The 13241-nt window shown below is 53.2% G+C and overlaps 1 protein-coding gene across 1 annotated transcript; it reads right to left on the reverse strand.

The window, feature by feature from the left end:
* Nucleotides 1-9982: 9982 nt before the first annotated feature.
* Nucleotides 9983-12485, reverse strand: LOC124667225 (ABC transporter G family member STR2-like). Its single transcript, XM_047204532.1, has 4 exons — nt 11958-12485; nt 11235-11851; nt 10502-11149; nt 9983-10387 (listed from the first exon to the last, which is right to left on the reverse strand). The coding sequence occupies exons 1-4, from the start codon at nt 12483-12485 to the stop codon at nt 10054-10056; spliced, it is 2127 nt and encodes a 708-aa protein (XP_047060488.1). The 3' UTR covers nt 9983-10053.
* Nucleotides 12486-13241: the final 756 nt, after the last annotated feature.

Here is a 13241-nt window from a genome sequence, read left to right on the forward strand (position 1 = left end):
AATACATACTCCATATATCCTGTATAGAGTATTAAGGAGTTAGACTTAAACAAACCCCACAGAGTAGTCCAGATACAACTGACAGGCATACTAGGCATAGCAGAAAGAAAGAAAAAAGAAAAACCATACAATCTTGACAGAACGTGTATCACAACATACAACCATGGAAAACACACGCGTCACCGTTCAGGCATGCGCTGCCCAGCAGAGCACATATCTTGTGCATCACATTTACAGGCGAGAACGAACATGGTTGATGCATGAAGCCGCGATTAGGGCATGGCCAATGCATAGCCCTAGGGGTGTTGCCTCGCAGCTTTATCTTGGTTCGGGTGGTCCAAATTAGGTTTGGATAGGAAGGTAGCCTCTTCATCAGGAGGCAGCCTCTTCAGCCATAAAGTGAAAACTGAGTGAAAATGTGAGAGAGAAAGAGAAAAACCAAATCAGCTTTTGAGAGAAAGACATATTAATGAACCATAACATGGCATGCATATGTCAAAAGTTTTATCCAAACCTAGTTGGGCAGCTACCTCCATTGCTCATGCCCTTATTGGCGTTGTCGAGCCTATGAGATGAGATGACAAGGATGGGATGCATCATGCATGTAACCCATAGACAAATTATTAAAGGACTCTCTATTAGGGTTTTGCTTCATAAAAAATATATATAGCTAGGTAGATTAGATGGTTTTCATCACACACGAAATTAAGAGGCTGGGGCTATGCTCTTTTATCGAAAAAAATACACGAAATTAAGAAAACTAAACTAAGAGGACTACATCTAGTCATTGCCATCCTTCGCCTCACCGTTGCTGGAGCGCGTGCCAGTGCCGCTCCGCCTAGCTACAACGATGATGGAGCATGACATGGAGAGGTCACCCGGCCTATCCGCCGTCCAGTGGGTATATCCTCCTCCGCATCCCTCGGGGGCCGCCTAGCTGACTCCATGTTCGAGTCTCAATGGTCCCTTGTCGGCTGAGCCTCCAACTCCACCTCCCTGCTCTTCGCGTCCACCTCGTGCACTTGTCGGTGGGCGTCCGGCAAATCGAGGATGTCCAACATGGAATTTTGATCGGCAACCATGAGCCGACAGGCAGACTTGTTGCAGTGGGCGATCTCGAAGGACGCGAGCAGAGGCGCCTGCTCATGGCTCGTCCCCCCGGGTTGTCTGCCTTCTCGTCGAAGTCTTAGATGCCATCGTCCTCGTCCATTTGTTTCAAGTGTGGTGACATAGTTTAATGGTGTTGCATCTAAGAATGATGCTTTACGTCGGCAGCAGGCTCCTCCGGCACCAATGCCTCGGCATCCGCGTACATAGCGAGGCCCCATGTTGCCTCGGCTGCAGCCTCCACATCCACCACCGGCGCCGCCTCGCGGTCCTTATCTTCCGAGTACGTGGCGTGAAGCGGAAAGCGCTCGCCCGCCAGGTGGGTGATCTTGGTCCAAGTGGTGATCTTTCGGCGAGACATGGCTGCTAGCTAGGGTGTTTTCGTCCATCCCGTGGAGCCATCCTACTTATAGCTCACAACCATGGTGGGAAACAAGTGGCCGCAGGCGGAAACCGTCCGGCCACGCACAAAATGATGACGGGGCGGTTGTGTACACGACACACCAATATTACCTTCGCTGCATCGTTCATGGAAGGAAGGGAGAATATAAAATGTGTCGCCCAGCGCACCGGTCCCAAATAAACCAGAAGAGAACACGAGACTCTTTAGTGTCTGCGGACAGAGGAAATTGCACATAACACCATATGTTATGTTTTGTTTTGCAAGGAACCACAACCATGACTTGTTATTGCACAGAACACCATATTTTGTTGTAACTATTGCACAGAACACTAAGTAGGGTCGTTACCTCGTTTGATACATAATTAATCCCATAAAGCCCACTGAGAATACATGTGTGGACTCCGGCGTGGACCCCGACCAGCACCTGCCGCATAACTCTTCCTACTGTTCGACCCCGCCGCCACCATCTCGGTCTCCGACCATCGTCGTCGCCTCCCTCCTCTGGAATGAATCCACCTTTTCATTCTCAATACTAGCGCCCGGCCCTGGTCCAGGGGAAAAATGGTCGAGGGGGAGGTAGGTTCTCCGGCGCAAGCGACGACGATGGTGGCAACGCCTGCTGCGACGCCTGGATGGACACCTCGAGGCCAATCCATCGGGCACGCTCCTCGGGGTGTCCGTGGCGCGGCGTAGGGAAGGTGTACCCTGAACACCCGTCTTTCATTGGCACATAGTCCTCCTCCTTCACGGCCAGAGGTGGCAGCGGTTAATACGCCTCATAGGCCTCGTTGCCGACATCATCGTCGTCGAGGCCCTCTTGGTGCGCCTCGATCATCTACCGCCGAGCGTCGTGCTCGGCCTCAAACCACCGGCTCCACATCGGGGAGTCGAAGTTGTACACCGGATCCCGCTGCAGATCCAGCGTGGAGGATATCCGGGTGGCACCCGGAGCCGCGCAACAAGATGGCCGACACCGGCACCCGCGCCTGGTTATTAAGATCAGCTAGTGCGTGTGCGTGGGGACGACAAGTGATTGAAGCGCGACCGCGATCTTCATTTATTAAGACCAGCCGGCATTTTACGTGCGCATGGGCCCGCGTCTCCTCACCTTCCTCGGCCACTAATAGGCGGGCTCGAGAATTTTCCGAGAGGACACGCGCATACACGTTGCCGTCCGCGGGCAGCACATAACCAACCCATGGGCCTAATTGCATGTCAAATCTCGAGCTAATATCCATATTTAGTGTTTTGTGCAACAATTACAACAAAATATAGTGTTCTGTGCAAAAATAAGACATGGTTGTGGTTCTCTGCAAAACATGCCCTAAGAGCATCTCCAGCCGCGTCCCCCAAAGCGTCCCCCAAACCGTGCCGGATTGAGCGTTTGGGGGACGTGTTTTGTTCGTGCCGCCTTTGGGGGACGTCGCTCCCCAGTCGCGTCCCCCAAACGCCGCCCCCAATCAAGAATTCAAATTTTGCATTCAAAAGAGATCGTTCCCGCCGAATCGTCGCGATCGGAGTAGCGGCGATCAAAGTACTAGGCGCGCGATCATATTACGGACCATAGTGCATGCTAAATTAGAAGAAGGGGTTGGTCGACGGCGATGTATCCTGAGTCGACGCAGGCCCGTCGATCACGATGACCTCGTCGCGATCTGCCTGGTGCTGTGCATGCTCCGTCTGCTCCGCCGCCGTCGCGTAGGCCGACGATGGTGTAGCAGTCGAAGACGCGGCAGCCGGCTCTTGCGCCGCGGTTGCTGCCACTGCCGCTGCCGCTTCCTGGGCCGTCGCGTCGGCCGCAGCGTCGGCCGCCGCCATTTTGGCTTCGATGTCGTCGAGGATCTGGCCTTTGAAGAAGTTGTGCGCCGCCCGCGTCCGGGGAGACATTCCCTCTGTCGACGTTCTCAGCAGGGACATGTCGTCCCTGCGTTTCTTGAGCTCCAACTTCTCCTCTTGCCTCTTGAGCAGCTCCGCCCACCTTTCGTCGGTCTTTTTGTCGCGGGAGAGAAAGGTCGAGGAGACGTCCGCGAGGCATTTCGTGATCGACGCCTGCGTCTTCTCACACGACGCGGCGTCGGCCAAGGCGACCTTGGCAGCCTTGTTGCCAGTAGGATGCCCTGCCGACGTTGCCAGCGACGCGTCCAGGTCAATGCCGTCCTTCCCCTTGGACATCGACAGGCGCGTCAACCGCCATTTCTCGTTCCCTTTGAGCTTGGTATAGCAATGCATCAGCGCGAACGACTTATGCCCATCCGAGTTCCTCGCGTAAACCTCCATGGCCCTATCAAACTAGCCACGGGAAGCGGAATCATTTCGTCGAACACAATGTAGGCGCTACAGATTATGGAAGAAAGAGTCGTACCATTTGGGAGAGGTCGGCGCCGCTCTCGGCTCTGTTCAGTAAGTCCTGATGGTATCCATGGAAGGAGTTCACCGACGCCTGGATGATGGCCCATCGCGTCGACATTGCCTTTTGGCTCCTCTTCATTGTCACTTTGTTGTAGTCGCTCTTGATGAGCTTGCGCTCATCGAACTCGGCCTTGATTCTCGCCCAATACTTCCCGTATTTTTGGTTGGCGCCGATGATGGAGTCATGGCTCACCGTCGCCCACGACTCGCACAGACAAAGATCCTCCAAAACCGTCCACTTGGGGCCTGGTGTGCCCGACGCCTTCTTCTTCTTTTTCTTCTTCACGCCATTCGCGTCGACCTCCACGAGATCATCGTCACCGGCACCCTCCTCGTCTTCTTCCTCGCCGCCCTCTTCGTCCTCGTCGTCGTCCTCGTCCTCCACCCCCTCCTCTTCATCGTCCTCCTCGTCCTCACCCCCGCCCTCTTCCTCAGCACCCTCAGCACCGGCGCCGTCGAATTCGAGCGCCCCCCTGCGGCCAGTGAAAGGGTCGCCGTCCGCACCGGGTCCTGGCTCGCGCTGCTCGTACGCCGGGGAGTGGAGGTTGTTGGGGCTGAAGCCGCCATGCGGCAGCGCATCCTGGTAGTGCGGCGACAAGTTAGGCGTCACGCACCCGGGAGTGCCGGAGGGGCCATCGTTGTAGAAGGCGGATGACGACGGAGAGAAGACTCCCGGAACGTACACCGGCACGTTCGTACTATATGGGCTCGCGTTGGTGGCGGCGAGACACCCGGCCATTAAGTGTTGGTGCTGGCACGCCGCCAGAGCCTTCTTCTCCTGCTCCGCCGCCCTCCGTCCTTTCCGCTCCGCCGTCGACATCTTCCGGCGCAGACAGTCTTGATGCCACTGATCATCGGTCCATCCTTCCGGCTTCTTCTTCGGGGCCGGCGCCTTCCGCGGCTTCGCGAACGGCGCTTTCGCCCCTTTCGCCCCTTTCTTCGCATTGCCCGGCGGCTTCTTGGCCGCTTTCTTGGCCATCTTCTTGGGGGCTACCGGCGGCGTCATGGAATGGGGAGAGGGTAGCGGCGGCGGGTGGACGGCGGGAGGGAGAAACAAATCGGCGAGGATAGGAGAAATGAATCGGCGGCGGGATATGTGTTGGGAGGCCAGAAATGCGCGGCGGGATAGGCGCGATATGGCGGAGGGGCGGGATTTGGCGGGAGTGGGAGACGATTTTTTACTGAGTCGCTGACGCGCCGGGCCCGCGTCGGTTCGCCTCGCTTTTCGGTGTGTCCGGCGTCCCCGGTGCGTCCCCTGCGGGACGGGGACGGGCTCGGGGCGCCGGACACCGTATCGGGCCGCGCCGGACAAAAATGGGCTTTGGGGAACGCGGCTGGAAAGGTTTTTTGGTCCGGCGCGCCCCAAATCCCTTTGGGGGACGCTTTGGGGGACGCGGCTGGAGATGCTCTAACATATGGTGTTATGTGCAATTTGCTCCTACGGAAACCCGAAACGGACTAAAACAAACTCCGCCGGAGATGGGAGGCGGGCGATGTGAACCCGGGTGCACGTGCACCCATTATAAAATCCAAAAAATGTTATTTTAAAGTTTTGGATTTATTTTTAAAAATGTACGCGTACATATCCTATGTTGACAATTACTTGTGCAGATTTTAGCATGAAAACAACCATATGTGACCTACACATAAATGTGAAATTAGGACTTCCTATTTTCATGAACAGTGCACAACCAATCATTATATTGGGATTAGGACATTTTGTCATTTTCTTGTAGGCCACATATAGTCATATTTTTTTGTGAAAATTTACACAAGTAAGTATCAACATAATATGTACATAATTTTTTTTTTCAATTTTTGAAGATTTTCAAATTGCATTTTTTTTTTTGCAATATTAAAGAAGCCGGGTGCACTCGCATCTTTTTTTTTTTGAGAGTGAGAGAGCATTATATTAAATCTGTAATAGTCGAGTTTGGTCCTGTGTTACAAGATCGGATATAATATCAGGAAATTGGCTCAGCCAGATGCAGCTCCCAGCTGATCTTGCCATCTTCGCAAGGGCATCAGCAACCCTAACTCTCTCTGTTCGTGTGGCTGAGGCGATGATCGCCCACGTTCGGAAGCAGCTTCTTTGCTTCGTCATAGGTATCCCATTGTAAGGATCTGTCCAGCGACGAGGAACGGAGTGCAGCAAACACAGTTGTGCAGTCCATCTTCAGGATGACTCGGTCATGTCCAAGGTCCGTCAGGAGTCCGATGCCGATCAGAGCAGCCTTAGCTTCAGCATCAGTAGCATCAGTGCACTTGGTAATAGGGCAGCATGCCGCGAGCAGAACAGCGCCCATGTGGTCTCTCACCACAGCGCCCGCGCCACTCGCCTGCTCCGCGCCAATGAAGGAGGCGTCAGTGTTCAGTTTTATCCAACCTTGGGGCGGAGGAGACCAAGCAGGGGCCTTGTTCGACGATGTCCGGCGATCTTCAAGCATGTTAATGGGAAGCATGGGAGTCTTGCCTTTGTCTCCAACGTAGCCCTCAATGTTGTCGTGAGCTGTGTTGTACGACAGAAGGAAGGAGACCGATCTAGCAATCGTCTCTTTGCCACTTTCCGTCGGAGATGCCCTTACCTAACCGATTCCTTTTCTTGGTGGCTGTAGGCTAGGGGTCTATCAGTAGCAAGACAAAATTGTCCGTCATGTCACTTCGGACCTGCTCGCCTCGGCCGCCACTTTAGAAAGAGCAGGCAGTCCACGATATGAGGACGACCATGTCACTCTAGCGCCACAGCAAGAGGAGCTGTTGCCGATGTTTCGTCCATTTCAATCATCGAGGAAAGGTCTAGATCGGTTGGCCAGCAGGCCCGATCGACTCGAAGGACAAAGCGAGTCATCAGTCCTTTTCTTGGTGGATACAGGCTACAGCCAACGGGTTCAGAAATTCAGTTCCACTCAACATTGACAGGAAGAATTAGGGTACGACTACCTCTACCTGAAGGAAAGCGTCCGTCCGCAGATTGAACGAGCGTTTGACACGTTTCGGGCGAGGTAGCTAGCGGGAATATCACACGGTAACACATACCTTGCTGAGATCCAATTATGTGCTGCCGCTGTCCACCTGTGCGCAAGTACGTGCCCTCGCACCGCGAGGTACGCATTCAACAAGTGATCGATCAGAACTACCTAGCTAGCTAACAAGTGAATTGATCGATCAGAACTACCTTAGATGGAGTGGTGAGGGATATTTTATCTCACATGGAGTGGAAGCGTAGTCTTCGGGTCGGCCCTGCTCCACCTTAGATTGCAACATTCTTTAGGTGCCTTTCTCTGAAGCCATTCTCATAGCTAATCGTGGTGCTGATGAACTCACAAATCCTACTCAGAGCTAACTCAGAGAAGGTTTCCATATCAATGTAGAAAACCACAAAATCACCAACACAACTAGTACAACCATCACATATTGAACAACATATTCAACACGATACATATTAGTCTTACCGCTGATGGACTCAACCGAAGTTTTTCACAAGCACACACAATTTCTTAATCCGGCCTAGGTTCGTCATAGTCAATCGCACAACTAGCAACAATGATGGAAACGTGCGCCGTCATGCCGCCATCGACTCATGGGAAACCGGTGCCTAACAAGTTGACCTGGCTTGTCAGATCCAACGTGGTCGCGGGTGTCGGCACCCCCACATCATGGTCCCTGTGTGTCGGGGCTGGTGTGGGTGTGTTGGCTATTCTACTAGGCATATGAATAGCCAACACGCAAGACAGAGCATTACCAGGGCTGCTGGAGGTGACTGCTCTTATGTCTAGCGGTGGCTACTAGTCACTGAAGCGAGCAATACAAAATTATTTATCATTATTATTTTGTAGAGGGCAAACGCTTTTTTCCTATTCATTAGTTAAGAAGAAGTTTAAAGTTTGTTACAAGACCGAGCCAAGCTCGGTGATAATAGTAATCACTCTCACGACATGATTGAACCCAAGTACTTAGCTTCCACCGCGCTCCAAAGAGCCGCCTCTTCCTTTATCTTAGTTATAACAACGTACAGCATGGTGGAAACATTTCGAAACACCCTAGAGTTGCGTTTGTTCCAAATCTCCCATGAGGTAAGCATGATAAGGGATGCAAAGGACTTCCTCCTAGTGCCGTTTTGGAAGATGAAGTTAAACCACCAATTTTTGACGGAATCAAAATTGCTCCAAGAAGAAGCGTCAACAATGTCGATACCCAACCAAGCCAAGATTGAGTTCATCCTCAAACAGAAGCAACATTTAAAGAGGAGGTGTGCCACGGTTTCGGGATCCCTCTAGCAAAGTTGACACACACCACATTTCGGCCACCCACGCTTTTGGAGGCTATCGGTCGTGCACACACGTTTTGCAAGATAGGCCAAGCAAAGAGCTTGCACTTAAGCGGAGCCCAATTTCTCCAAACCGCCTTTGGCATGTAGGAGTTGATCATGCCCTCGAATTGAGCCTTGTAGGCCGAAGCCACCGAGTAGGATCCCGAAGCCGTGAATTTCCATGTAATATCGTCGGTGGTCCCATCATTTAGTTGCACCGGTCACACCGTTTCCCAAAGGTCCACAAACTCAACTAGTTGGTTCGTAGTGATGACCTCATTAGTCTTGATTTTGGCAATCCAAAAATCATTCTTGATATCTGAGGAGGGGTTACCTCGGCAATGTTCATGGGTATGGACTTAGGGTTTCGGGGAAAGGTGGTGCGTTGGTGGTTTCGTCGGTTGATCAGACAAACAAGGCTATCCGACAGATTCATTATGAGGCTAAAGCGTTGTAAACTAGAACAGGTTAGGGTTTACAGCAATGACTCGATGCCCTCCCGATGGCTTCTCCTAGCCTTTATATGTTTCTTGCCTAACTAGAAATATGTCGGCCCCCGTAGTGGGCCTTTCGTCATCATATGGGCTTCAGGTTCTATCATCACGGGCTTCCTAGAATATGCACCAGGGTGACATAAACCATAGGCCCAATTAGGCATACCCACTGTTTGAGATGGAAAAAATGGATGGCCCAATATCTTTTGGCATGTTTTGGCTTCCTCTCCCAAACCATGGCGCATGCCAAAAACTCGCGGTGCGTCCGTCTCCGATGGTGATGGTAGCAGCCGCATCAATTTAAGTTTTGGTGGGATCTTTCCATTGTAGCCAAGGCCACCGAAGTCTCAAAGCTCTTGCAAATTAATCGAGGTCCATGATGCCAAGCCCGCCCATATCCTTTGGCCGGCACATGGTCTACCAACTGACTTTACATTGCCCTCCCGAAACCTTAATGCTCGAGCAATACGGAATTCTGAGAATAACTCTGCAGTGAAATTGTGCACCCAAGACAGGCCGCGCGATCGAGCCAGGGACGGAACATGCCTCCAGTTGGGCAGTTGGGCGATTGGCTACCTGAGTTTTGTTCCTAGCTGAGAGTCTTATCTGCACGGTGCGCGTCATTCTCAGACAGACAGGAACCACTGCTTTTCTAGAAGATTGCCAAGCTCCCAACCGCAGACGAGAGCAGTATGTTAGCATGTCATGTCAAAATCGGATGGATGGTGCGCAATTTTTTTTTTTCTGCTTCCTTCGAATTATGGAAGCCCACAAGACTGGCGCGCGCGCTGTTATGGCCGGGTTATCGTCGCCCTCGTCTTCAGATAGTGACCCTGACCTCCCAGTCTTTTTCATGGTGGCTGCAGGCTACAGGCTACGGTTGATTAGAAAGGATGACAAATTCGTCGGTCACGTCGGCGCGCGGTCCTCTAAGGGCAAAGGCCCTAATCCTTTGGACCAAATCAAGGAGCTGAGAAATTGCAGTCAGGGTGAACAAGCGCGTCCCTTTGGAAAAGCACAGCTCAGAATCGATAAAATCATGACATGGCCTAACAAATAAAATGGTCTTGTGTGAAAATTACAGTGCGTTGAGAAAAAAATCTTGGAGCGAACTTTGGAGTTACAGATCTTGACACCATCTAGACGCGTTCCTGTCAATTCAAGGAACGTACGATCGACGTCGCTTCTCTTGCACTATCCAGCTCCGCAAATGAATAATTACAGTAGCACTTGGATTAAGCTAACAGACGAATGTGTTTAAGCAGCTGTTTGAAACGATGTGCTGCTTGTACATGCAGTATGATTATACGATACAGGCCTCCAGGTTTTGGTTAGTTCCTCTTGTTCTTGGAGCCGAAGCGGAGGACGAGGTAGAAGAGGACGCGGTAGAAGACGGCCCAGCCGAGCAGGTAGAGCACCATCCACCACTTGCGGTCCTCCGCCAGGCTGATGGCGAGGTTGTCGAGGATGGTGTCGCCGTCGAGCGGCGGGACTGTGGAGAAGATCCGGTGGCCGTGGAACTCGTTCAGGAGGAGGCCCTCGTAGGGGTACTTCATGGTGGAGACGGTGTTCATCCACTTCCACCCCCTCGGGATGCTGTTGCTGTCGACGAAGTAGCCGCAGAAGAGGAAGAAGAGCGCCGTGAACGCGATCACCGCCGCGTACCTGGGTTGAAAAATCGGAGAATCAGCACGTATTTCTGGCCCAGCCCATTAAAACATGTTGGGCTTTGGCCCAGATCAATAATGCCCACAAATCTGAAAGAAATACTCTACTTACCCAAGGATGAAGTTTGGCACGATGGAGCTGATGAAGACGACGAAGGAGTTGGTGGAGAGCAGGGAGGCGTAGAGCATGACGAGGAAGTAGAGGAGCTCGCCGTGAAGCCCGATTGCCCACCATGTGATCAGGGCGTACACGGCCGACTGGAGCAGGAGGAACGGCAGGTACGTGATGACCCCGGCCACGACGTACGCGGACGCCCGGTACGCGTTGTGCGAGGTCTCCCTGATGAAGATGAACCGCTCCTGGATGAAGGCCGGCACGGCGTCGTTGGAGGAGAAGAAGAAGACGCAGACGGTGAAGATGAAGAAGCTGAGGCGGTTGGTGATGCCCTGCGTGTTGTCCTTGGGCTTGGTGAACATGGTGGCCATCAGGAACCCCATGACCGTCAGCACCATCAGCCGCGACAGGAACAGCTCCGGCGTGCGCCAGATGTTGGTGAAGTTGCGCCGCATCAGCACCCACACCTCCCTGGCGTACGAGTTTGCGAACTTGCCGCGGTGCCCCAGCGCGTTGACGCCCACGCCGGGGGCGCCCGTGGCGGTCTTGCGCTGCGCCGGCGACAGGTAGTCGGCCTCGTTCACCGTGTAGACCGAGATGCTGCTCAGCGGCGTCGGCGTCCCCATCACGATCTCCGGCCCGTACCTGTCGGAGACAAGCTAATATTCATGCGACCGAGCCGGCATGCAAGCATATCATATACTCCTGTTTCTTGGGCAAGTATGTATACCTGTTTTGATCTTTCTTGGGGCGCCGGGACGGCGTGAACGGCGTGCCGCTCCAAGGAGACTTGGAGTGCTGGCTCCTGAGGCTGTGGTCGAAGTCCTCGCCCCCGGGCCCGATCGGGGTCGCAGGGATACTAGACACGAGGGAGAGCCCCTCGGCGGCGAGCTTGCGTGGCTTGAGGCCGGTGAGGCAGAACTCGGCGAGGGCCTTGACGCCGAACTCGGACTGGTCGTACTCCTGGATCACGTCCAGGAGGTTCTCGATGGAGTTCTCCCCTTTGGGCACCTTGCGGCCCATGCGGCCGAGATGCGCGGTGACATCCTTTGGCCCGCCGCTGTACATGAGCTGGCCGCGCGCCAGGATGATGAGGTGGTCGAGGAGCTGCAGGATCCGGGACGACGGCTGGTGGATGGTCAGCACCACGGTGCTCCCGGCGCACGCGATGTCGTGCACCTTCTCGATCACGCTGTGCGCGCTCGTCGAGTCAAGCCCCGACGTCGGCTCGTCCAAGAACAGCAGCGCCGGCCCGTGGATGATGTCCACGCCGATTGAGACTCGCCGCCGCTCACCACCGGACACACCCCTCGTGCCCTCGTCCCCGATGTACGTGTTTCTTGATGTCTGCACATGCAAATGCACCATTGATCGACTGATTGTGTCACTATCACCAGATACAACAATTCTTTCAACATAATACTATGTAGTTGCAGAGTGCAGGATTCGTTACCGTGAGGCCGAGCTGCTCGATGAGGTTGTCGACGCGGAGCTTCTTGTCGGCGGCGGAGACGGTGGAGCCGAGGCGAAAATCGGCGGCGAACATGAGCGTCTCGTACACGGTGAGCATCGGGAAGAGGCGGTCGTCCTGCATGACGTAGGCGGACGAATGCTTGATGACGCTGGGGCTCATCTGCACGCCGTCGAGCGCCACGCGGCCGTCGAGGCTGGATATGCGCCCGGCGAGCGCGTCCAGGAATGTCGACTTGCCGGCGCCGCTGGGACCCATCACGGCGGTGACGCAGCCCTTGGGGGCGTACCCCGTAATCTCGTGGAGCAGGTCCACGTCCTTCTTCTCCCACTCGCCGCCGACCCCGCGCTGCTTCTTCACCACCGTGTACGTCAGGCTGGTGAACTCCAGCCCACCGGTGAAGCCGAACCGGCTGCCGCTTTTCGCCGTTGCTTTCTCTGTCTGGGCCATCTCCATCGCCGCCTCCAGGTCTCGGTGGCCGCCGCCGTGCCGGTAGTTCGGCTGCGCCATGCTGCTCTAGCTAGCTACTGTCTATGTGCAAGTCGAGTATGTTGTTTTTTTTGTAACCATCCAATGCGTGTGCATATAAAGCTTTGGCCGTTTTATTAGCACGCCACTACAAGCTTGGAGATTTTGTCCCGTTGGTATGAGCCACTATCGGGCGTGAGAAATGAGGATGGACAATGAGATGTCATCGGGCTGAACGTTGGTAAGGTCAGTTTTTGGTTTCGACCGCCCAGAGGTGATTGGCAGTTTGTCCTCGACGGTATCATGGATTCATAGTGAGATAGCAGCTATTTTTTGTTGGACATTGCTTCTGGAATGCTGAAATTTTCGAGCTTATTAAGTTCGCCAAAGGAAGGGTGCCAGGTGTATGCAGTATGTGTTTTGTATCTGAAGCCTAACATCAAAATCTATTGGGGTTACTGCAAAACATCTTGAAAATAATTGAGAAGATGCCCCTAGAGAAGAAAAAATCTCTAAAATGAGGAGGAGGCAGAAACGATGGTGGAGACACCACGGTACTTCCTCCTTTTTTATCTAGCTTATGTTCTTGGTTTACTCAGAGTCAAACTTTTTCTCAAGTTTCACCAAAAATATAATTTTGTTTATCAACTATTATAATAAGAAATGCATAGAATATCAAAATATACTTCACGGCGGTTGTAATACTATGGATTTTACATTGATGTTTTATTGGAAATATTTGGTTAAATTTAACAAAGTTAGACTTCGACTAGACCAGAGCGAAGACTAATTGTGAAT

This window comes from Lolium rigidum, chromosome 6, assembly GCF_022539505.1.
Source record: "Lolium rigidum isolate FL_2022 chromosome 6, APGP_CSIRO_Lrig_0.1, whole genome shotgun sequence".
Classification (NCBI taxonomy): Eukaryota; Viridiplantae; Streptophyta; class Magnoliopsida; order Poales; family Poaceae; genus Lolium; species Lolium rigidum.

Bases quoted from the DNA above. Each gene is read 5' to 3' on its own strand.
- LOC124667225 (XM_047204532.1), bottom strand. From the start codon at position 12,485: ATGGCGCAGCCGAACTACCGGCACGGCGGCGGCCACCGAGACCTGGAG. The intron at 11,852-11,957 runs GTAACGAATCCT...TTGCATGTGCAG, and splicing joins TCGAGCAGCTCGGCCTCACG to ACATCAAGAAACACGTACAT. The intron at 11,150-11,234 runs GTATACATACTT...TGTCTCCGACAG, and splicing joins CCCAAGAAAGATCAAAACAG to GTACGGGCCGGAGATCGTGA.